At 42.4% G+C, this 25,564-nt stretch overlaps 1 protein-coding gene across 1 annotated transcript in view; it reads right to left on the reverse strand.

Moving 5' to 3' along the window:
* Positions 1-23,816, reverse strand: part of MYH15 (myosin heavy chain 15) — a 150,687-nt gene extending 126,871 nt beyond the window's left edge. Inside the window, 10 exon segments of the mRNA XM_045863921.2 lie at positions 5,421-5,516; positions 5,607-5,670; positions 7,758-7,778; positions 7,780-7,851; positions 10,024-10,117; positions 11,430-11,457; positions 12,091-12,247; positions 13,688-13,831; positions 18,865-18,971; positions 23,711-23,816. Coding sequence (XP_045719877.2) covers positions 5,421-5,516; positions 5,607-5,670; positions 7,758-7,778; positions 7,780-7,851; positions 10,024-10,117; positions 11,430-11,457; positions 12,091-12,247; positions 13,688-13,831; positions 18,865-18,971; positions 23,711-23,798 — 871 coding nt within the window. The 5' untranslated portion in view covers positions 23,799-23,816.
* Between the last annotated feature and the right edge of the window lie 1,748 nt (positions 23,817-25,564).

A 25,564-nucleotide genomic window follows, 5' to 3' on the forward strand; every position in this document is an offset into this window, starting at 1 on the left:
CCCCAGGGCGCTCTAAAGTTATAGGCCAGATGAAAGAGAAAGAGCCACAGAGAAATACACAGAGATTTAGGGGAGAAACAAGAGAAGGTGGTGTGCTAGAAACCAAGAGGGGAGATTCTCAAGGAGGAGGGAGCAATCAGTGGTGTCATATACTGTCATGACTTTCAAGGTCAAGAAATGTCTATATATTCTTCTGCAAGGCTCATTCATGGCTTTACTGATGACTCTCAAATCTTTATTTTCTGAGCTCCAGACCTAGAACTCCAACTTCCCACCAGACATGTCAGTGCAGATGGCTATAAGTAGCTCAAATCCAACACTACCAAAACTGAATCTATGATATTTTCCATGTCTGCCCTGAAGCTATGCGTCTTCTGTGGTTCCTTATGCTGGTGAATGTCACCGCCTTACTCAGGCTAGACATGGGGGTGCCCTGAAATGTCCTTTCACGGCTCAAAGACAGACATCATTTCCATGTCTTTCAAATCATAGTATTCATCCTTTTTCTCTAGAATAGCTGTATGCCATGAGGAGGAGGTAAGGATACAAAACTAACATGGTCCTTTCCCTCAAGGAGGCTACCAGAATCACACACCTAAGCAGTGCAGGAAATGCTGCGTTTTTAGGGTGAAAGGGTGTTTCAGTTAGATGTTTCAGTTCATACCGAAACAAAAAACAAACAAAAAAAAGCCAGACACACACAAAAACAAAACAAACTACCTTCTAAAATCATTTTGCCAAGAATACCCGTTTAGATCACTCTAAATTATAACCGTTCATATACTTTTTATTTTATGTCATTTTTGTCAATCCTTTGCATTAGGTCATTTTTAATCATTTCCATTCTGGTTATGAAGACCAAAGGTGCTATATTTGACATTATTTTCTGTATGTGGAATATAGAAAAAGAGAAACCTAGAAAGCCTCACTACTTGGTCAGGCCCAAATTATTGATAAATTGAACTTAGAACATAGTTTCTAGTATTTCTGTTAGGCTAAGCCACCTACCCACTCAAACCCATGTTTGTAACTATGATGGGAATTTCCTTCCTCCTTTGCCACAGACACAAGGAGGGTCTTGCTCCCATCCAAGCAGGCCCAACAATCGGACAAACACTGTGGGAAATAGAATGGAAAGAGCACCACATGTCCAAGGTCTATAAGACCCGGAGGAGGAAGGAGTCAACATTCAGGAGGGGGCCGGGAGTAAGGCGTCATGGTGGGCCCACGTGTTACACATGCACTCCTCTCCCCACCCCCCGACCTGCTTCCAGACACATCATTTCTAGAAGTCATGAAGGACACCTAATGGGCTTCTCCTTCATCTCACTAACCAGCAATATGGCTGATGCACTAGCCTACCCATTCACTGCAGCACCTATAGTCAATTTGAAGTGGTAGCTCTTAGAAGCATACAGACCACATGTATGAGTGTTTGAGGGACTCTGAAAGGCCTTTAGCTCAAAACATCTTCCCCACTGGGCCTTATCAAAATTTATTTTCAAGGAGCAATGAATTTTGTTTGCGTTGAGGCTTGAGGTCACCTCAGAGTATCATGTAAACAGAGATTCCTTTATTTAACTAATTTCCTTTCTATCAAGAGGAATGGCCCTGAGAGAATGTAAAAAAAAAAAAAAAAAAAAGGCAAACAACAGTGAATACATTTTTGTGAGACACTATGAGGGCCAGGGAGACTGTCTAGGCCAGATAGGGCCCACATAGAAGATTGTTGACCAGGCTGTGGGCATGTGGAGAATGGGGGGGCAGTTTGTCAGGAGGGCTGGGGACAGCATAAAGAGGAGGCACGAGAGTATGCTAAAGGTAAAAGTCAATTGCTTCGCAACTTCAAAAAATGCAGGTCTCAACCTTCATACTGGTTCATTTCTAGATCCCACTCTAGGAGATGCAAAGAGCCCTTTAAGAGTGAGCATTTTATATGTTTTATATGTTTGTTTTATATGTCTTCCTGACATTAAATTTTACTTTCTGCATGGCTGCATGTTCTCCAAGACTCAGCTGAGTTCACTATAAAAAGGAGCAAAGCTGACATTGGGCCAAAAAATCCCTTAAAATCACAAAGTCCTGGGACACCTGGGTGGCTCAGCCAGTTAAACGTCTGCCTTCAGCTCAGGTCATGATCCTGGGGTCCTGGGATTGAGCCCCGCATCGGGATCCCTGCTCAGCGGGGAGCCTGCTTCTCCCTCTCTCACTCCCCCTGCTTGCATTCTTTCTCTCTCTCTCTCTGTCAAATAAATAAATAAAATCTTAAAAAATAAAATAAAATCACGAAGTCCTGTAGCTAGTACCTCTATGCCACATCACCCATCATTACCTGTTCCCACACTGCCATGTACAGCTGAAGAGGTTGTACACTGCCCAACTCCAGAGAGAATCATTCACATAGTCTACAGTTTGAATAGCATTCTCTAGAGTCGGGCAGGGCACAATCTGCACACACACATCTTGTTCCTCCTAACAACCAGTGGGGAGGGAGGGAGTAAAAATAGGAGACCAGTTCAAGAGAGACCTAATGGGTCAAGGGAGTACAACTCAATATGCTCCAGAATAGGAGGTCCAGATGCCAACAATTTCTTTCCGCAGAGGTCTTCAGACCTCTAGTAGACAGGTCAGGTGCACCTCTTGGCAACCACCACTCTTTGTTACTGTCATGTACTAAAGTGAGTACCCAGGGCAGTAGGCAAAATGTCAAAGATTTCAAGAGACAAGGACGTGTTTCGTGACCCCTCACCCTAGAGTTCATAAACCTGTTGAATAGCAAGAATGGGTACAATAAATAAACAGAAAAAAAATAGACAAAGAAGAGAAGAAAAATAGGAAGGTATATGCAGGACCCAGCTATCCAGTTGGCATTAAGAACAAGAATTTCGAGGGGTCACATCTGAGGGGACTGAGGAAGTGGGTTTTAGCCATGCCTTGAACAAGGGTCAGCCTAAACTGAAAGGTAAGGGGAGGAGGGATGTTCCAGATCCTGTAGAGACTAGTTGGGGGCTGGCTCGGGATAACACATCACCCCATTCCTTGGCTCCTTCCGTGGGTGGCCAGCCTCCCGACTGATTCTCCATACCTGGGTTTTTTGTAGTACTGACAAGCGCTTCTGTTTTAGGAAACTTGGACATAATCCTTATGTTGCTAAGGGGTGCTCTGTCTCGTGACAATCCTCAGGACACTCTGAAGCTCTCTTTTGGCAAACATGAATAAAAAGAGTTCAAATTCTAAAATGTCCCAAAGAATGACCAGTGGTGTTGAGAACAAATGGACTGACAATACCCAATTTGCACCACCAGATGTCAGTCTTCGTACAGTAATCAATCTCTGCAGCCCCCAAAGACTCGACGAGATCAATGAACTCAAGATAAGCCTGCATTTTCCACAGCAGCCCAGAGCCTTAAGACAGTTCTATTAGTAAACAGAGATGCTCCCCCAAATTTTACAGTCCCTGCTGATACCCCACATTGGACCTGATGTGTCAGATGGTTTGCACAGCAGAGAAATCTGTGCTAAGAACGTTAGATGTGGCAGGGCTAATCAAAGGAAGATCCAAAAAAAAATCTGTTCCAGGTTAGGTGGAGGGAAAGTGGGAATGAGAACGGCTGCTGAGTTCATATCACCAATTGCACCTGTGACAAAAATCATTGTCCAGTTTGCAGAGCTTGCCCCATTCGGTGAGGTCGCTTTGAAGTTGAAGGTCATGTAACACCGCTAAGTGTATGATTAACATATTTAACCTAGCATAAGAGGCTGGGGGGAATCACTCCCCATTAATTTGCTTGCCTGGATCTTTGCTCTCATCCCACAACCACTCCTGTGGGAGCATCTTTGTCCTCAGTGGTTTACTTCATCCGCAAGACGTTTGCGATCCAATCAGCTTGTCATTCTCCCCTTCAAAAGACTTTCCATACTCTGCCTTAACTGCAAGGTGCTGCTTGATCTGACCCTGCCCACCTCCCCCCTACATTACCTTCTTCTCTCCACCAACTGCAATGGCCATTTTGCTATTTCAAGAATAAACCAAATGCCTTCCTGCCTCAGGGCCTTTGCACTCACTGTTCCCTCTTCCTGAAGCTTTATTCCTGGAAATCTCACCTGCTCACTCGCTTACTCATTCAGGTGTCTGCAAAAAAATTGCCTTCCCAGAGAGGTCTTGCCCGACCATGCTATCTAAAATATAACCACCTACTATCCTACCAAACCCAAATTCACTGTCTTCTCACCCTACTTTTTTTTTGTAGACCTACTATTCTCTAAAATTACATATGTCTTTGTTTACTTGTTATTTCTTGTCTCTCATACTAGAATGTAAGCTCATGAGGGCAGGGACCTGTCTGTCTTATTTATTTTCCAACCCCCATGCTTAAAAAAGCAGTGCCTGGTGCACACACAGCAGTCACACAATAAATATTGAGTGACTGCATGAAGTTCATTCTCTTACCCCACAAGTCACTTTTCTATTTCTCTTCATGGCATTACATCTATCCTGGTCAAATCATAAAACTTGGGAATATTTTTGACTCATCACTCTCCTTCATTCCTACATTCAGTCATTGCTAAGACTTATCTATTCTTCTATGAATCCATCCCCTTTCTCCCATTCCCACAGACACAACCTTACACAATGCCTTGTCATTTCATACTAGGACTACTATAGTCCCTTCCCTCTAGGATCTCTGCCTTCCTTCCACCCTGCCCACCACACTAGCTTAATTGTTGCTGCCCTCAGCAAATCATGACCTCCTATTACCCTACCCCTATAACACATGCACAACCCCCCCCAATTCCTTGAGTTCAGAAACCATCATGATAAAATCTCTACTATTCCTCTATGCAAATTCTTTCCTCCAGTCAACCTGATCTCTCCGCTCCCTGATCTTGTCCTGCCTTTTCCTGCCACTGTACGCACTGTTCCTCCCATAGGAAATACCCTCCACTCATTACTCTGGTTAAATCCCCTTCCCATCCTTCATACCCCAACCCAAAACCTCCCTTCTTTATAAAACTCCCATTGACCACTAAACACCATGGCAGTGACCCACTTCTGGCCTCTTGTCTATGCCACCCATGTGGTTCTAATCTTCTAATCACTGAAGACCTTAAATTATCTAATGTTTTTATACACATTCACACACACACACACACACACACACACACTCATTCATTTATACCTTCTGGGCATCCTACCCACTTCCAAACACCAAACACGACCAAACTGGAAAAACATTTACTCTCTAGCAATATAAAATTATAGAATATTGGTTTTATAATTGGTTTAATAATTGTTTACCTTTCAGGATGAATAAATTGAGTTCTCAAGAGACTTATTAAACTATACTTTTCCAGGTCCGAAAATCTGACTTCTGTCTCTTGTTTTAGAATGTCCCTCAGCTCCAGAATAATACACTTACCATGAAGTTCTTTTTTTCCAGACAGAATTTGATAGAATATGTGGTTGTTCTTCTCTCCGGGCTGCTGGAAAATCACTCGGGATTTTTCAGGCAAATCTGCAGGATGAGAAAAGGATAAAGCTTCATACTTAGGTGTTCCTACAAACCTTAGAAGAAAAGTTATCAAATAGTGCAGTGGCTACTTACAAATATCGACGTCTACAGATGACAGCTTTCCTCTGGCACAAAAGTGCATCCTGATGAATTTGCCCTGAGTGGACATAAAACACAGTCTCCTATTGAAACATTCCAAACAGTTGCAATGGCTTTATTATACACATTACTCCCAAAGTGATTAGTTTAAAGTTAAAAGAAAAATACAACGTGGGCCTGAGATGGCAGCAGTTCATGCTAGGAGGAAGCCAGAATGATCACCAGAACTAGCAGTGGTCCTGGATTCTAGTCTCAGGCCTGCCGACGTCTAGCTGTGTGTTCTTGTGTGTATAATTGAATCTCTCTGGGCCTCAATGTTCTTACCTAAAAAATGAGAAAAAAATAATAACCTGCTCAGCATATTCTTTCATTTATTCAGCGAACATTCGTTGAGCACCTACTACCATCCAGGAAACCTACTAGGCCCTGGACGTATCACATGAGAAAAATCGGTGTGGTCCCTACTCTTCTAGATTCTAGATGTAAGCAGCTAACGCAATGGCATTAACACAGGAACATTTGATGATTCTTGAATCCCAAAGAAAAGCCAGTTGTGCAGGAGTTCAGTGAGCAAAAGGGGCAGAAAACAGAGTCTGAGAGGTAGACAGGCACCAGGCACCCTATCACGTAAGCCATACCGGCCACAGGAAGGAGTTGGGTTGAATTTTATGTGCGCTCAGAAGACAGTGGGAGATTGTCAGCAGAGGAATGATGTGATCAGATTTATGTTTTAAAACACTACTTCGGCATAAATAATAGATGGGGCTCCCTTCCTTTCTTCTCATGAAAAACCATAAGACAGGATCTAGTGGGGCAGAAAGGCTGCTGAAGGAGACAGAGCCCACGTCAGAAGCCAGGTGTGGCTAAGGAGGCCGTCAGTGGCATCTGGGGCTTGCAGGATGAGGATGGTGCCAGGCAGATGACAGGCTGGTGGCGGTCACCCATGCAAGGAAGGAGGCAGAGCGGGACTACAGCAAGGCAAGGGAAGGAGAGTGGTGACAATCAGGGGGATTGAGCCTTTAAGTTACCAAATGTAGGGTAATGGGAACCATACACACAGACACACATGTGTAAGTACACATACACGTGCATTTATACACATGCATATATGCACAGTATTAAGTGAAATAATTTAACCTGGATTTCTGGATTTTTTGGACCCTCTTTATCTTTCTTTCCACTTGCCATTCTTTCCTTTCTTCCTTGTCTTCTACTTTTTCCTTTCTTTTATCTTCCTTTTTTTCCCCTTCCCTCCATTCCTTCCCTTTTTCCTCTTTTTTCAGCTTTCTTTTTTTCATATGTCAGCAGAAGATCCCTTCACATTCTAACCAATCCCAAATCTAGCCACTTTGTGGACCAGTATTAGCACCTGCTATGCAGCCAGACCTCGCAAGCAGATATAAGAGTAGGCAAGGAGCGCTAACGCCCTGGATGGAAACCAGCCACGTCAGCATGCGGCTGTTATTTAATTGTGCCCAAAGATTCAAACAGGAAGCCTTCTGCAAATTTCCTTGTAAATTATAGAGTGGCTCCCTGCCACTCATTTTTGTCATAAAATGGGTTTGTGAAACTAAGTTTTGAAATTTAAATTCTTCCTCTATCCTGGGACTGCAAGTTATCAAAAGCTATTTTTTAAAAATGATTTCTCCCAGTAAAAAAAAAAAAAAAAAAAAAAAAAAAAAAATCCCCAGTGGAAAATATGCAGAGGTAGGGGAGCCAGAGGCAAGAGTAGAAACAATAATTGTACTAAGTGAATTAGGAAGTGCTTACTAAATTGACTGGTTATAAGGAGTATAGGAAATTATGAAGGAGAAAGTACTTTCAAATCTGTAAAATGTAATACAATATAAAGCATTCTTAGAATTTGCTGGGTGAGCTTCCCTACTGGGAATGGAAAGGAATTTGGAACTATTAAATAGTGTCTTCCTGAAATTGACCAAACAATAGAAGCTTTTCCAGTGCATATTTATATGTAGTTTTAATTTCTCAATAATGAAACTGATCTCTTTCTTTTTCGAGGTATCTAACAATATTAGACCTCTTTGATGCTCAAGAAGTTTTTTTATACCTAGGCGCTCAGACGTGAATTTTGCCATTTGCTTAAAAATTAAAGACTCTGATATACTGCTCAATCATGTTACTTACAAAACAAGAGGAGTTGTCATTTCCTCAGGGTTTTGGCATTTCCAAATTCTTCCAAACTAGGATGCACTTGCTTGATTTGATCTTCTAAAGTTCCCTGAGATACAGGTAAGAGAAATATAGCAGATAAAGTTTTCAGTAAAATTCTATAAGGTGGTAAGCCTTCCATCCCTAGGTTGGACTCCATTCTTGCTTTGATAAATAGTATCCAAAAGCTGTTTCCAAATTTGTTTATACAATGTTACTTTGGAATGAGAACTTAGAAAAATAGATGAGTGAGAAACTGTCTTACAATGCCCCTGTGAATATATGTGGGAGCTCATTCAATTTGCAGTGCATCTCTTTTGGATGGAATTGGCCTAAGTGGGGAAACGAACTAGATATCTACAATCAATCAATCAGTACCATAGCCTACCTATTTCCAGAAAAACTTCATTCCTTATATTTTCCCCATTGTTAATCTCCCTCTCTTCCCATCTAATTCTTACTCCTGGAAATTTATTCTAAGATAATACAGCAGATTCTTGGCATTATTAAATTATATTTTTCCTTGTTACAATTCCTAAGTAATCTAGTGGTCCATGCCAAGCAGTGAGTCAGTTATGGTATTCATTTTGAATTTGAATCATGTGTGCTCAGCAGGTCACCTCCACAGAGTAAGTCTGAATGAGCACTCAGCATCCCCATTGCAACATGGCTATGTCGTGTTCCACTCAGCATTAAAGATCCATTTTACGGAAGGGATTATGTAGTATATAGTATTCAAGAATTTATAAATTTAGGGGTGTCTGGGTGGCTCAGTTAGTTAAGTATCCCACTCTTGATTTTGGCTCAGGTTGTGAGATTGAGCCCCACTTCGGGCTCCGCACTGGATGTGGAGCATGCTTAAGATTGTCTCTCTCCCTCTTCTTCTGTCCCCCACCCCTCTCGTGCACTCGTCCGTACACACACACGCACACACATACACACACACACCCTTTCGCTCTCAAAAAAAAAAATTATAAATGTACAAATACTATATCCCTTCTACATAGTATGGGTCTACTATCCTTTAAATAAGTAAAAGGGCTATATGAGCAAAGTTTTTCATAGAAGTGTTATGTATTATGTATTATGTATTATCATGAGGCTCAATGGCTAGACCAAACATACACCAAACAACCTAAAATGTACACAAAAATGAAATAATATCTAGTGAATAATAGAGTTCAGTAATACCTAAAGAAATCAATCAAGGGGCGCCTGGGTGGCTCAGTTGGTTAAGCGACTGCCTTCGGCTCAGGTCATGATCCTGGAGTCCCTGGATCGAATCCCGCATCAGGCTCCCTGCTCAGCAGGGAGTCTGCTTCTCCCTCTGGCCCTCCCCCCTCTCATGCTCTCTCTCAAATAAATAAATAAAATCTTTAAAAAAAAAAAAAAAGAAATCAATCAAATTCAGGAATGTGGTGGTTGGGAAAGAAACTTTTCATGGTTTGAAAATTGGACCAGTTTGCTATTTTGATATACTTCTTACTTTGCAAAAACAGCAGGAAGCATCCAGGATTGAATTGAAACAGCAAAATAACAATGCCAGACATACAAAGATAAGAGGTTCTAACAGTTCAATAACTCACTGATTTTGAGTCCCACTCAGCATTATCTAATTTTATTTTGCATATCAATTCTCATGGTCTAGTTACTCTCAAATTATTATGAAACCCATCAACCTGTTAATGGAACTAAACAAAGTAAGCTAAATTAAAAATCGCCAAAGCTAAAAGTCATTAAATAGAGAGGGAAGATAAGTAGAACCTGGAATGTGATTAAAGTTGAGGTTATGCCCATCAGGCATTTGGGATTTGATCCAGGAGTTTGTGGTGAAGGGAGACTTCTACTGGTGCATATCTGTGGGAGTCTGACATCTCACGGTAGCTAAAGGGATTCAGAAATATCAAAAGTGGCCATTCAAGGCACTGATGACTCTAGCCTTTAGGGAAGATGGCTTGGATCTTAAGTGTAATTCTCAGAGGGTCCAATCAACAAAGACCAGGCTAAGTAGCCCTGGAAGCAAATCTGAAACAAATTACATAATTTCATGTTTGGGGGTTATTGGTTTGAAGCATTTGTTGATCCTCTCAAGAGGCAAAGATGGGAAAAACTTTTCTATAATTTTCTAATTGTTCTATGGCTCTTGTCTCCTCTTTTCTCCCCAAAAGTTGTCAAGGCAGAGCCTCCATGATCAGTGGATAGGACCACCTCACCTTTTCTGCCAAGATATCTAGACACTTACCGGCTTTTCCCTAGATTCACCCATGGTTGCTACGGTGGCAAAATACTGGATAATATGTTTGGTGTTCACAGTCTTTCCAGCACCAGATTCTCCTCTGTGGTTAGAAATTCAATGATATAGTTAACTGGTTTGGATTGTAAATGCAGTGAAAAGTTAAATAATTTTAACCATATAGACTAAGACAATAAGGAAAAGTTTTATGGAAAAATGGAAAATTGAGAGGAAACTTGATTAAAGAAATGTAGATATTTAATTGGTTGGGAGAAGGGGAAGGACTATCTCAAAAACTATTTGACTTTTGAACAAAAATCCAAACTCAGTACAGAAAGATTAAAGATTTTCTAAAAACTGGAAGCCTGTTCTTCATGGGTCCTGTTAACAAAAAGCTGAAGAGCTCTTCTATTAATTAAAGACAGGTCTCCTCATTACCAACTGTTCGAGGGATTTTCACATATTAAGGTTACAACATGGCTGGGTCCAACCTTCTCCCTGAGAAGAGGGCCTACCAATCAATCCACCAGGAAGTTGGGTTTTAGACTTCCCTTTTACCTTTGATAACCAGTTAACTTTGTGATGTGGGAAGAACACAGTGGTGCCAGCCTTATCATCCAAAGCATCATAGGACCAAGGCCTGCCTTTATCTGTATGAAACTCCAGGAAATAGTCGATCTTCTCTGTAAGGGCTGAACAGTAAGTATCCTTCTAGCTCTAAGATTCTGAGACCGTTAATATTCTTGAGATGACTAAAGCCAATGGAGAGCCCAACACGCGAGGTGACAACACCATTGCATAGGAAGACCAAGAACTTCAGAATTTCACTGCCTTTTGAATCTTAGCCTTCCCTCCTCCCCCAGCCACAATGCTGACAGTTCATCTGGTCAGCCAGTGCTCTCCCCATCAATATTAGATACAATATGAGATCACTGAAGTCTTTTCCTTCCTTTTCTCTCCAAGTCTCACCATCTTTTAGTTCCTACTACTTAATGTACCTTGGTCTCCCCCAATGTGGCTACCCAGATAACAGCAGGTTATTTGTTCCGTGGTCATACCATTGAACTTTCTGTCTCTCTGCCCAATTAGCCAGTCCGTAGACCTTTGAAAACGATTATTTCAACAGGGAGTTCTCCATCAAGAAGATGACTAAGATCAGCTTGTGCACTGTGAGTTCTAAAAGATCTACTGAGATGGTAGAGGCAGTCTACCTAGTACCATATTTGGAGTAATCACTGACTAAAGTGTTGACAATTTCCTGAGTATCTTATTCTTGCCTAGAAGGTATTCTGTATCTAAAGAGCAAACAATTCAAAGACAGTGAATTTATATTTTATTCCCAGGGAAATGTAGGTATCTGTTTCCATTGAAACTCTCACCGCTAGCCAGAAAGAAGAGGAAAGGCAAACACTTACGTCAAAAGTACAGACTGATCCTCCCCATCTACAAAAGAAAAGAAAATGTCAGAACATTCTTCTGCCAGAGCGTCTACGTATTGGCAAACTTATTCAAAATTTCCTTGGTTGCAGTTTGAAGTCAGACGCAAGGAAAAGGATTCGCTCTCAGTTGGATAAAAAAAAGAATACCATTTAAATAGTACAGAGTAGAAAGAGTTTTTTTCCCCTTGCCCCTATGTATGTCAGTCCTAAGAACATATAAATCTCAAGCCTATTTTCTTGCTCCAAATACAAATGATAACTGACTAATGGTTGACATTTTTGCCGTTTTAAGTCTTTTAAGAAGCACCATGTTACAATAGCTACAGAGAAACTTCTTTGTGCCTGAAACTCTAGCAGGCGCTTTGTGTAATAAAAGCTGCCATCTACAGGGGGCTTACTCTGGGCCAGCCACTGGGCTGAGCACTCTCAATGCATTATCTCACTTAATTTGACGTGTGAGCTAATCATCTCCCAAACCCTAGGAGACAGGCTCTATTTTGCCCACGTTTCATCCCTTCAAGTGATTAGGGAACTGTAAAGGCCATGCTCTGCTCACAATGCCTACCTACCTCTTAGTGACATGGAGAAAAAGTAGATCAGATATTTTTATCTTTCATTTTGTAGGGCAGCCACTTACTGTGAAGCATATCCTGAAAGGCATTATCGGCCACAGCGAAGATGTGAGGGGGAGCTTCTGATCGCCTCTTCCCTTTGTAGGCAGCCATGACTTCTTTCTGATACACTGGGAGCCACTTGTAAGGGTTTATGCTCACACAGAAGAGACCTGAATACGTCTGAGGAAAAATCAGAGGAGATTTCAGAAAGCAGGTTAGAAACACTTCCAGGGCTGTCAGCTCTCTCACTGCCAGATAACATTTGCTGAAATATTTACTCATAAAGGAACTAAAAAGAGGAGAGCTTTCGGATTCTCACAGAGAAGAGACTATAACAGGAAGAGACAGAACCAGGTTAGAGGAGCTGCGGGACCTGGGGTTACCCCTCCCCGGGGAGACCCGCTAACTACTAACATGTCTGACACGTACACCTTTTGAAGACAGGGAGGACGCCAACAGCCAGCTGAGCAGCTATCGGGCATTTGAGGCCAGAAGGGGGCTTGTGTTTCAACAAGATTGGGAACCCAATTTTTAAGGCACTGAGAGGGAATAATAGCTCATTTGGGTCACTCAGTCACTATAATGGTTGAATTGTGGCCCCCCAAAAGATACACTCAGGTTCTAATCCTTGGAACCTGTGAATGCAATCTTATTTGGAAAAAGGATCTTTGCAGATGTAATTAAGTTAAGGGTCTCAAGAATGATATGTGGGTGGGCCTTAAATCCAACGGCTGGTATCTTTATAAGACATACAGAGAGGAGAAGATATGGACCCACAGAAGGAAAGGGATGTGAAGGCAGAGGCAGAGATTGGGGTGGTACAACCACAAGGAATGCCAACAGCCACTAGAAGCTGGAAGGGGTAAGAAAGGATTCTGCCCTAGAGACTCCAGAGGAGTAGGACCCTGTTGATTGATTTGATTTTGGACCTCTGGCTTCTAGAACTGTGATAGAATAAACTTATGTTGTTAAGCCAACTGGTTTGGGGTAATTTTGTTACAGCATCCAAGGGAAACTAATATAGTCATGTAAATCAGAGTGCCAAGGAGCAAGTTGCCTACATGCCATGGCTTCTATGGCAATGGAGCTCAAATGCTACCATTTTGGCCCAATCTACTCAGGGTTGCTGTTGAATAGGTTCTGAGTAAGTCAAAGAATTTAAGCAACCATCACCAGTGTAATGATGATGAAAACAATCATTCCTTCTACTGAGCACAAACAGGGTGACAGGCACTGTACTATGTGCTTTACATTCTCTGATTTCATCCTCCAAGCTACCTTGGAGAGCCAAGCATTCTTATCCCACTTTACAGATAGGGTGACTTCAAGAAGTTAAGAAACTTAACAACTAGTCAGTGACAAAACTAGCATTTGGACACTGATCTGTCAGTCTCCAAGCCTCATGCCTTTACTTTAGCTTGACAACCTAGGGAAAGGACTATGGATGTTGACAAAATAAAATTGGGGAAATGCAAGGTCCCTTCCCAGTGGGCATTCCTGAAGGGTTATCCCCATGTGAGTCTGCTTAAATTCAAAGTAAGCTATTATCCAAGAGAGGGCTGAGACTTTGCCAATATGAGTGCCAGCATGACCTTTCAGCAGTAAAGCATATATACATACATAGGTCATCCAATGGGCATAGTGCCTCTTCAGGGTATGCAGCACGGCTTCTTCATTGAGATGAGTCAGCATTGCTAGGTCTTCAATCATTTCAAACTTTGGGGAATTCATCTGCTGGACTTCATCCTCCTTGACACTCAGACTCTGCAGAGAGGAGAAAAAATATAATATGTATTTCCCTATTATGTTCCTTCATTTTGCCATACAATGGAAAGAATCTTCAAAGATCCAAGAAAAAGATGCCTCATGAGAGGATGGGACCAGAAATTTAACCAATCCTAATGAAAGAGACAGGTGTTTCTCATGCACATGATCGCACCTTACCTGACGATGAAGTTTTAAAAAAGTTTTTGTTGAATCAAAATATTCTATCTTGCAGAGCTCTAGCCCTGTGGCTCCTCATTGACTCCAGGTTGCCTCTGAGAGCACACACATCATACTGCATATGATTTGGCACCTCTCTTGGTGCTTAGGAGGTTTAGAAGAAGGAATCTGAAGTGAAGGATCAAGGAGGCAGATGAATCCTGCCAGACTGTTCAAGACCTATCCTCTTCCTCAATCCTTCCTCAACTACCTTAGCTCATTTTTAAAAAATCTTTTACCATATAAACAACCTGTACTATCTGGACACAAGCTTTTGTGTATGTTTCAATAATTAACAATATCAGACTATTTCTCAGCTCTATTATAAACACCTGAAGGAGTTTTGATGGTGTTTTCTTTTATAGTTCCTAAAGCATCTATTATAATGTGATAGGCATGGTAGGTACTCAATAAATATTGATCTCTTGATTTATAGGGATGCATTGCTACCAAATAGTTGTTTAGAGTTGTTCTCAAAATTTCCTACTACCATTTCCTGTAGTCCTTTTCCTTGTTTAATAAACATTGGTATCAACTGATGGCTCCATTTAATCCCAGTTGGTGATGGCTGCTTCTTCCAAAGCTCTCACATTCTCCATATTCTTTTTTTTTTTTTTTTTTTTGAGAGAAAGAGAGAGAGAGAGAAAGAGAGAGAGGGAGTGGGAGCAGAGGGAGAGGGAGAATCCTAAGCAGACTCCATACCCAGCACGAAGCCCGTGGCTGGGCTTGATCTCACAACCCTGAGATCATGACCTGAGCAGAAATCAAGAGTCAGACACTTAACCAACTGAGCCACCCAGGTGCCCTCACATTCTCCATATTCTTGATCAAATTCTTACCCATAGTCTGTTTTGTCATTGCTCAAACAATAATCACTTTTCTTTTGAGTCCCTTTAATTTCCATATGTCAAGGATTCCTTTTCTGTTAGAACTTAATCAGGAGACTTATGTCTTTAAATACCTCCCCTTAGCTCTGATTCTGTTTTTCTCTCTTCTTTCATTGCCTACTTTCTTCCGTAAGTATTACTCTACACTCACTGGCTTCATTGTCTCTGTTAACATTACAAAGACTATTCATGTGGTGATTGAAAGTGTAGTTACTTCTAAAATTTTTTTTTTAATTTTTATTTATTTATCTGTTAGAGAAAGAGCACAAGCAGGGAGAGTGGGAGAGGGAGAAGCAGACTCCGTGATGAGCAAGGAGCCTGATGTGACACTCGATCCCAGGACCCTGGGATCATGACCTAAGCTGAGGGCAGATGCTTAACCAACTGAGCTACCCAGGCATCCTGACAGTGTAGTTACTTCTAACATCAGGAGGAGGAAGCCTGGAGCTAGGGAGATAGAGGGTGGGGGTGGGGGAATGGGACCGTCATTATATGGTGGAAGGACAAACAGAACAAAGCAAACTCCATTAGACTCTTCTTTCTACATCATTAACTTATTGCTTTCATGCTCTTCTTCTTATGATTTCTTTTGAAAATCATAATTATAACCATAATATATTTACAAATCACCTTGAATACTGTTGAAAAGACAGAAATTTTGGAACATGTGCTCAGACAAGAAAGCCTCTCATTTGGAGACCCGATAAAATAGGGTTGGACTCCATTAAGAAAGTGAAAAGATGGGACACCTGGGTGACTCAGTCATTTAAGCATCTGCCTTCAGCTCAAGTCATGATCTCAGGGTCCTGGGATCGAGCTCCTCATTGGGCTCCCTGCTCAGGGGGGAGTCTGCTTCTCCCTCTCACTCTCCCTCTGCTCCTCTCCTTAGCTCATGCTCACTCTCTCTCAAATAAATAAAATCTTAAAAAAAAAAAAAAAAAGGAGGGGGAGACAACATTGGGAGAAAATCTCTGCAAATCATATAGCTGATAAGGGACTTGTATCCAGAATATATAAAGAAGTTTTAAAATACAACAAAAAAAGCAATAAGCCAATTAAAAATGGGCAAAGGGTTTTAGACATTTCTCCAAAGATAACACAAATGGTCAATAAGCATGTAAAAAGATGCTCAATATCATTAGTCATTAGGGAAATACAAATAAAAATCACATTAAAATACCACTTCACAGCCACTAGAATGGCTATAATCTAAAAGATAATAATATGCATTGGTGAGGATATAGAGAAATTATAACCCTTACATATTGCTGGCAGGAATATAAAATGATGCAGCCATTTTAGAAGACATTTTGGCAGTTCCTCAAAATGCTAGACATAGAAGTTACCATATGACCCAGCAATTCTACTATTAACTAGAAGTTAATACATCCACACAAAAACTTACACATGCATGTTCATGTGAGCATTATTCCTAATAGCCAAAACATGTAAACAACCCAAATGTCTCTCAACTGGTGAATGAATGAACAAATGCGGTGCATCCAATACTATGGAATATTATTCAGCTGTACAAAGGAATGAAGTACTGATACATGCTACAACATGAATGAATGCCAAAACATTATACTAAGTGAAAGAAGCCAGACACAAAAGATCACATGTTGTATGATCCTATTTATCCAAAATGCCAGATAGGCAAGTGTATAGGGAAATAACCTAGATCAGAGGGAAGGAGGGGGGCCAGTGACTGCTAATGGGTACAAGATTTCTTCTTGGGATAATGACAATATTCTAAAAATTAAATTGCAGTGATGGTTGCATAATTCTTTAAATACACTAAAAACTGTAGAGGCCACTTTTAGGCAAACAGGCTTGAGCGATGGACTGTAGAGAGGGCCCACAGCGACCACCTGGCTGAATACAGACTGGCCCATTGGGGGACCCACCTCAAGACATCCAGAGGCCCTGACTAACCAATGGGCTACTTACAACGAGGCACAGTTACCAAAACAGGGAGAATTCCGTATGTCCCCATACCTCCTCACCTTCCCTCTAACAACAGCCCTCATCCCCTGCCTCTCTTCTGTCCCACCCACTGCTCCCTTGCATTATAGTCAATAAACTTCTCTCTTTTTTCTGCCTCAGGTGAATTCTTGTCACTACCCACACCACCTGCATCCACCCCATTGTCGCCCCACATTTGGGGGCCCCCACCCAATCAGACACCACATTTAAACACCACAAAAACTGTTGAACTGCCCACTTTAAAGAGGTGAATTATATGGTATGTAAATTATAGCTCAATAAAGTTGTTCTTAAAAAGTTGGCATAACCAGGGCGCCTGGGTGGCTCAGTTGGTTAAGCGACTGCCTTCGGCTCAGGTCATGATCCTGGAGTCCCAGGATCGAGTCCCGCATCGGGCTCCCTGCTCAGCAGGGAGTCTGCTTCTCCCTCTGACCCTCCTCCCTCTCATGCTCTCTGTCTCTCATTCTCTCTCTCTCAAATAAATAAAATAAAATCTTTAAAAAAAAAAAAAAGTTGGCATAACCAATGATGGAAAAGAGGCATTCACATCTGCTTTCTCTCTTAATAAGAGATTATCCCAAGGCTAAATTTAGGGCCCATCTGTTTCCTTATTTAGGACATTCTGAATTTTTTCTTGCCTACCTAGGCAAGTTCCTGCTGATAAGGCCCAAGTTCTTCTCTTAATTCCATTAGTTACCTAAAGTCTACCTAATTGGAGATTTTTTTTTATGTCCAGATACTGTCAAAGAGGCATATTAAGACACCATAAGGGTAATTTATAAGTGGCCTCCAGAGGTTTACAACTCAAATGGCAATGCTTTAGATTATACATTGTCCAAATACGACGATAAGGGCGTGGAGAAGACAAACCTTCTTGGTAATGATTTTGTTTGCTGTGGAGTTGAAGCAAAACCGGAGAGTGATTAGACATGAATATGGGCAGGCAATCATCTATAAAACCTACGAGGAACTGTTCAGCCGAGTCAAGCCAGAAATAGGGCCCAGCTCAGCACCACGGGGCTGGCAGGCAACCTGAGGTCAGTGATTCAGGGGAGGGTCCTGTGGGTGGACTCTGCCCAGTGTTACCCTGCTGCTTTAGAGGCCTGGGTGGCAGGGAGAAGGAGTTGCAGGCCATTTCAGCCTTACTTCACATGACCTCCACGACCCCTTACAGACTAGCTTATGCTCAACACCTGCCCTAAACCTCTTCCCAAGGTCATAAGTGACCTCCTAATTCTGAAACGCTGAGGCTTTCTCCAAGACCTTAATCTCTTTCTCTAGCATTTGGCATTACTGACCATCCCCCATCTCTTGGCTTCTCTGGCACTGTGCTATTCTTAGTCAAATCATCCCTCTCTCTTTTTTTTAAGATTTATTTAATTATTTGAGAGAGCGAGTGAGAGAATGAGCATGAGCAGGGAGAGGGCCAGAGAGAGGGAGAGAGAATCTCAAGCAGACTCCCCGCAGAGTACGGAGCCCGGGGCTTGATCCCACAACCCTGAGATCATGACCTGAGCCAAAATCAAGAGTCGATGCTTAACTGACTGAGCCACCTGGGTGGCTCCAGGCACCCCAAATTATCCCTCTTTCTTAATCCAAACACAACCTGCTTCAGAGTTCTTTAGGTCACTATTCACTGCAAGGGGCACCTTTAAAAAAACAACAAAACTTGAAACGTTGATGAAAGAAGAGTAAACTGAGTTCTAGAGTCAATGATCTTTATCCCTGGCAACTGTGTTACTCTGATTTACTCAGTGTCATTTAATCTTTGATAAGAAGTGGAAGAGCTTCTCAAAGATGCGTGACATTTCCAAATATGTATCTGTCAGTGACATCTCCTTCCCCAGGTTTTTAATTAAACTATCAGAGAAAGGACATATTTAATTATTTGATTTAATAGAGAATGTAGTTATCCCAAAGAGGAAATAAAGATTCCTTTACCTTTCCATCTGTTGTCTCGACAATTACTTTGCCATCATTTGCACTCCCTTTAACCTCAGCCGCAACATATGCGTGTTGGCCATCACGAATCCAGCATTTCTTCTTCTCTGTGGAGCAAAAGAGGATTATAACCATGGTACTTGCACAAAAGATACATTGGACACTTTCATACTGATGCATGTGATCTCCTTTCTGCTAATTCTGCCTAGTGACTTAGAGTCACCAATATAGGAAACTGTTGAAGTAGGTAAAATCGCGAAAGCTCGTCCCAAAGATGACACACTGACTCTAGGAACAAGAGACATTTGAGCCAGCAGAGGCTGGGAACATCACAGACCATTTTGCTACAAGAAAGTTACCGGTCAACACCTTACAAGCCACTCTTCTCACCCCCAACACTTACCTCCCACTCACAGTCCCAGGTCCTGTGTGGCTGTCCTGGTGCCTCACCCCCATTCCCCACCCCCGGCTCTCCTCCAGAATACTTCACTCAGAAAGGTCTGGTTACAACTAAGTGAAAATTAGGTTAGTGGTCATGTCTGTCAGGTTTCTTTAGACCTTAGTTTTAATTTTGGAATAAAAGCCTGCTGTGAGAATTACATGGTAGAATTGGGGGGAAGAGAGAGGAGAGAAAATATAGATTATTTTTGCCAAACAGCATAACTGCTCCATATTATTTCCCCCCACAGAGCATTTTTCTGTCCTCCGTCTCCTCACTTCCTTTGCCCTTAAGCAAAACAGCCCTTCACAACGTGATTAGCCAATGAGAAGCTTTGGGCAAAATGAAATCTTGTAACACCTGAGACAGCTTCTCTCAGCCTCACTTAGATTCTTCTCGGGTTCTCTCCCACCTGAGACAGATAGCCAGGGAAGATGAATAAGAAACCTACTTTTAGGGGCACCTGGGTGACTCAGTTGGTTAAGCGTCAGGTGCTTGATTTCTGCTCAGGTCATGATCTCAGGGTCCTGAGATCGGAGATCAAGCCCCCTGTCAGACTCTTCCTGGGTGTGGAGCCTGCTCAAGATTCTCTCTCTCCTTCTACCTCTGCCCCTCCCTGCCCCCTCTCTCCCTCACTTAAAAAAAAAAAAAAGAAAGAAAAGAAAAGAAACCTACTTTTAAGGGAAAGTGAGTCTTACCAGAAGTTCATGGAAGTTCCAAGTCACAGCTCATCAAGTAGATAAAAGGGCGAGGAAGGGAGGGGGGAAGAGCGGGAGAGGGGGAGGGGAGGAAAGGGGGAAGGGAGGAAAGAGGGGAGGGGAGGAGAGGGGAGGAGAGGGGAGGAGAGGGGAGGAGAGGAGAGGAGAGGAGAGGAGAGGAGAGGAGAGGAGAGGAGAGGAGAGGAGAGGAGAGGAGAGGAGAGGATTTGGCTGGGAGAGGGACAATCTAAATCAATGGCTAGGGATGAACCGGTGAAACCCCTATGCAACAATAGCACAGGTGGGTAATGCCAACTCCATCACCACCACCACCCCAACACAGGAATCACAAAAGTTAGGAGGCCTCATTGGAGCCCCCACCAGACACTCTCCCCAGAGGTGGGCAATAGGACTTGGGAACCATGCGTGATGAAGTTGGGCAACGTTTGCCCTTCCTTCCACCGTGTTTGTCTCTGCCAAGAATTTTATGGCACACTACCTTTTGCTGTCCTAGTCTTTGCTGGGCTCCCTTCCTTGCTCCCCTAATTACAACCAATCCACCGCTAAAACTGCTGGGGAAGATTTTTGTATTCCTGTCAAACTGATTTTGCATTTGCTTCTACTTGTTGTTTGCATTTAAAATACTGAGTTTTGCATTATATTTATTATTTTGATCTCTTTTTACAAAAATGGATTTTGCTTTGTGTTAATGTCTGTGAAAAGAGGCTTGTTTGTGAAAAGTACGTATTTTGCATACATTTCTTTTGTGTTTAAGGTAAATAAATGCACTGTATTTTAAATCAAATGTTATCACTTGAAAGAAACATGGATATTAGCTGGCACAGATTTCCACTTTTTTTTTTTTTTTTTTTTTAGGAAAAAACCCGAGAAAAGAGATTAAGAGAGTTGTCTATAGTCACATAGCTAATTAGTGGCAGTCATTAGAATAATGACTCTAGAAATTAGATCACCCATCTCCTAAATCAGAGCTCTTCCATTACAGTATGCTTCCTCTACCTTATATGCTTGGCTTTTTTCCTCCAATTTTTCTCTGAAGGATTAGGTTCATCCCCTGCCTCATGATTAACCCCTTCTTTTATGGCCCCTGGAAATTTAGGGGAGAAGTTTTGGAAACCCTTACCTATCTGAGGCCCAGTCCCTAACAGGGATGTGTTTGAAGCTCAAGTAAAGTAACTCATTTTCTAATTTGTATATGTTTTGCACTCATGAATAATTGCAGAGAGGGAAATGTAAACAGCAATGGGTTTGAGTCAGGCTACCTGGATTTTAGTCCTGGCTCTGCTAGTGACAAGGTAGAAAGCAAGGGCTTCATCTCTTTGGGCCTTGGTTTTCCCGTCTGTAACCTCAGGAGGTTTGCCTACATGATTTCATATTTTTAGAAGATTAAATGTCTTTTCTAATATAAAGGTAACAAAAACAACCAAAAGGGCAACATGTGTGTATTGGAGAAAAAATGAAAACATAGAGAAATGTATAGAGAAAATTAAAAAAAAAAAAAATCACCCATGGGGTGCCTGGCTGGCTCAGTCGGAAGAGCACGTGACTCTTGATCTCAGGGTTGTAAGTTCAAGCCCCATGTTGGATGTAGAGATTACTAAAAAAAGTAAATAAACAAAATTTTTTTAAAAATCATCCATAATGGAACAACACAGAGCTAGCCACTACCTGAAGCATTTCCTTTCCAGTCTTTTTTCTACACTATTGATCAAGATTGGAGTAATACTATATTCAGTGCGGTAGTTACGGGAAATAGATTGTTTATGTGTCCTGACATAAAAATCATTTACATTTTGGGGCGCCTGGGTGGCTCAGTTGTTAGGCATCTGCCTTCGGCTCAGGTCATGATCCCACGGTCCTGGGATCGAGCCCCGCATCGGGCTCCCTGCTCTGCGGGAAGCCTGCTTCTCCCTCTCCCATTCCTCTGCTTGTGTTCCTGCTCTCGCTCTCTCTCTCTCTCTCTGTTAAATAAATAAATAAATAAAATCTTAAAAAAAAATAAATAAATAAATAAAATAAAAATCATTTACATTTAGCTTGCGAATGCTGCCTTGTGTTTATCTCTACAAGCACACTTTTCTCCCTGACACCCAGCAATTCTAGTTTTCCTTCCCAGGCCACATAATAATGTTCGGTGTTTATGTTTCACATTTATTGTTGCAGTGGGGCCTCCACGGAGGAAGGTAGGCAGAGCAAGTGTCATCATCCTGTTTGACAGATGAGGACACCACAGCTCAGGAAAGTGCAGGGATTTGCTCGGATTACACCCCTGGAGAGGATCCGGGTCAGGGAATTTGAACCCAAGACTCCTTGCCAAATATTCTAATCACACTCCTTCCACTTGGCCTGAGTTCAAAAAAGCAAACTCCATTGTCTACTAGCCCAAGGGGATGAGAATCTTTTCCTTACTCTTGTCATTTTGGCTGCCACTGCATTTCTATGGGGAAAACTGTTTGGCCAAAAAAAGAAAAAAAAAAAGTAATTAAAAATAATTGCTATATTTTAAGTAATTATTTACAGTGCTGATCCTACTAAATGCATCATCCAATTATCTCTAATGCTTAGGCCTAATTTTTATTTCCTCGCTGTGGCACCACTATGATCTTGTCCTTCATTATCTGACTACCTGTGATAAGCTTTTGCATGACCAGTTCTGACCTCAGGGATAGTTCTGTTATTGTATTTGATTTGATGGATTATAATTAGCTACTCTAAAATCCAATCATAGTAATGAAATCCAATGATTGGAAACTGGGAACAGATCCAGGACTGGACTATGATGGAAATATAATGTCCTACATACCCAGGTTGAATTGTAATTGGTCATATTAAGGTCTAATGTTGACTAATTCTGAGTACTAGAACAATACTCAGTCAGTATTTATGTTGCATTGTTGAATAATTTGGGGATTAAGACACATGTAGGTGTCTTGATGCTAGATCGCACTGTGAATCTGACTTTACATCTCCAAGTAGCTGAAATTCAGATGCCCACGCAGCCCAGCCACGTAGACAAGGAGGGGGAAATGTAACATTTACTTAGAGATTTTCATGTAGAACTCAGCCTTCATCTCGAGGGTAAATCCTCATTAACCTCTGTCCTTGCCTGTAACTACCAGAAGACTATTCATCAGGGTGAGCAAGTCTCCTAATTATCTCTTGTTGAGTGTTGGCTGAGCGACCCTGCTGACCTGGAAAACAGCCGGAGGGTGAAGTTCCAATATTAGGAAAGTCTGAAGAGGGCCAGGGACAGCTTCTCTTTCTCCTCCTGCCTTCCCCAAGACTTTTCCTTTCTTCTTTCGTAGAGTGGACCAACCCCACCCACAGTCAAAGCGCCAGGCCCCTGTCTGTGCTACAGTATTCACCCCCACTAAGCAGTTTCTGAGCAAGGCTTTATCTGGGCCCACTGCTGGGGGTGTCTGTGCTGTCACTGTGCTTCCTCCAAGAGAAAACAAGTAAGCAGGCCTTGGGCCAAGTCTGCCCCCAGCCGTCCTCCTCTTCCTTGAGGACTCATCCCTACCGGGGCCACTTGGCTCCTCAGTTGCTTAGCCTAAGGTTCACAGAGGCGAATGCATTCCAAGCAAGTACGCTAGGTTCCAGGACGGATGGCTCTTCTCAACCAATCAAAAATCTCAGCCACCACCCAAAAGCAGTAAAATAGAGGGAAGCCAGCAGCCACCCCAAGTCTTACGATCAAATGCCATGGACTGTAGCAGAAGCAGCTCAGCCTGGCTTCTTCTGAGGAAGGGTGCAGCCTCTCCAAGCTCTGACAGATCCATCCTTCTTCAAGTGATCCACCAAAACAGGCTTAGGCCTGAAAGTGAGCCACAAGGATCCACTCTGTAGAAGATAGGTGTAGGAAGGAACCAGTGGAAATGGGGGCACAGGCACTAATCCAAGACACTATTCACTAGAGACAGACCAAAAAGGGTTAAATCTTTTTAACTACCTCCACCCGTCCTCTCCCTCCCCGCATGTCTCAAGTGTATGACAAAGTTGGACTTGAGAACATCTTACTGCATCCACTAGGAGCAGAAGGCACCTGCATTCATGATGCTTTCAGGGCCCACAAAAGTAGTTTAATAATAATTTTGTTTAAAATCAGAATAAAACATGAATACAATATTAATGATATGTAATAATGAATCCATCCCGGGTAATATTAATTAGTCTTGATACCAACACAGTTGTAAAATCTGATTTTTAATATTTTTTGTGAAGGAAGAAGCCCACAAAGACAAGAGTGCCTAGGGCCCCCGAAAGTCATAATGCAACCCTGGACCACAGTCCTGACCTTGGCAGGTCGTAAAATGGGCCAGACTGAGAAACGTCCAGTTGTGAACACCAGGCGCCTTGACAGGAGTGGAGGAAGGGCTTGCAGGGATCCAGGTGCATCCAGGGAGGGGGACCATTGTGGCTGGAGTATGGTGACGACGGGGGGAAGTCATTCGGGCTAATGTTCAGCATGAGAGAGTACGGGAGTAAAAGGGTGAGTATCCTGCAGAGATGAGTGTCTGGGAGCCGACGGGATGCACAACTACTGGCTGGGGGATGTTTGGGAAGCAGCAGGAAGCACGGGTTGGACGTGGGGAGCAGGTTGCGTGCTGAAGGCATCGAGCAGGTACGGGTGGAGGCGTTCATCAGCTCAGGTGAGGCGAGTGTGGGTCTTGGAGGGGCTGGTGGCCAGGCCGATCATCAGGTCTAAATTCATGGTGTCTTCACGCTATACCAAATGCTTGACTAATTTTATCTTTGATCTTCACACTTGACATTTGACAACATGGAGAAGAAATAGAATCTGGGCCCTCATGATCCAAAATAAGAGCTCATTCTCTGTAATGGGACAAAAAAGTCTCGGGCTTTTTCCTCTCCACTCAAGGTGGCACAGCAGGTATTATGTGCCCCATTTTGCAGATGAGAAGGTGGAGAAGGACTTGCCAAGGTTGCTCAGCTCTGGTGATGCTGTTGAGGGCTGATCAGCACCATGGTCCACCCCCGCTCCAGAAGAAACTAATCACTTTCTGTTTCTCGAACATGGCTGACAATGAACAAACCCTATAAAGTAATATATTTTGCTGCACTTAATCTACTCTTTTCTTTGTGGTGCTTTGGGTGTGCCCAGCGGTAACACCTCTAGGATCAAGGAGTGTGGTTGACAGCAAAGACTAGTGGTCCAGGCTACTGAGTCAGTTTTATATCTGCCAGAAAATACGAATGTGACTTGTAAGAAATCGCTTAACTCCCTCTAGGTTCAGTTTCCTCCCCAGCACAACACAAGGACTAATCTTAATCTATAGGGACATTTCCTGAGGTAGAGAGAAGATAAGTATGCATGGGAAGCAATGAGCAAAAGCCCAGAAATGAGACTGAGGGTGGTGACACGTCCCAGGAGAAAAAAACAAAACCGACCTCTCCGCAGGTAAGGATTCAGATTTAGGATATGGAATGATAATAATCAACACTGGAATAGATAGAAGGGAGCACGATAAAGGAAAGCTTAGAAAACTAGGCAGAGAAATTTAGGAATACACTACAGGAAACATCA

Source organism: Mirounga angustirostris, unplaced genomic scaffold (assembly GCF_029215605.1).
Source record: "Mirounga angustirostris isolate CCGP_5_RB_7025 unplaced genomic scaffold, mMirAng1.0.hap1 SCAF_1, whole genome shotgun sequence".
NCBI classification, from domain to species: Eukaryota; Metazoa; Chordata; class Mammalia; order Carnivora; family Phocidae; genus Mirounga; species Mirounga angustirostris.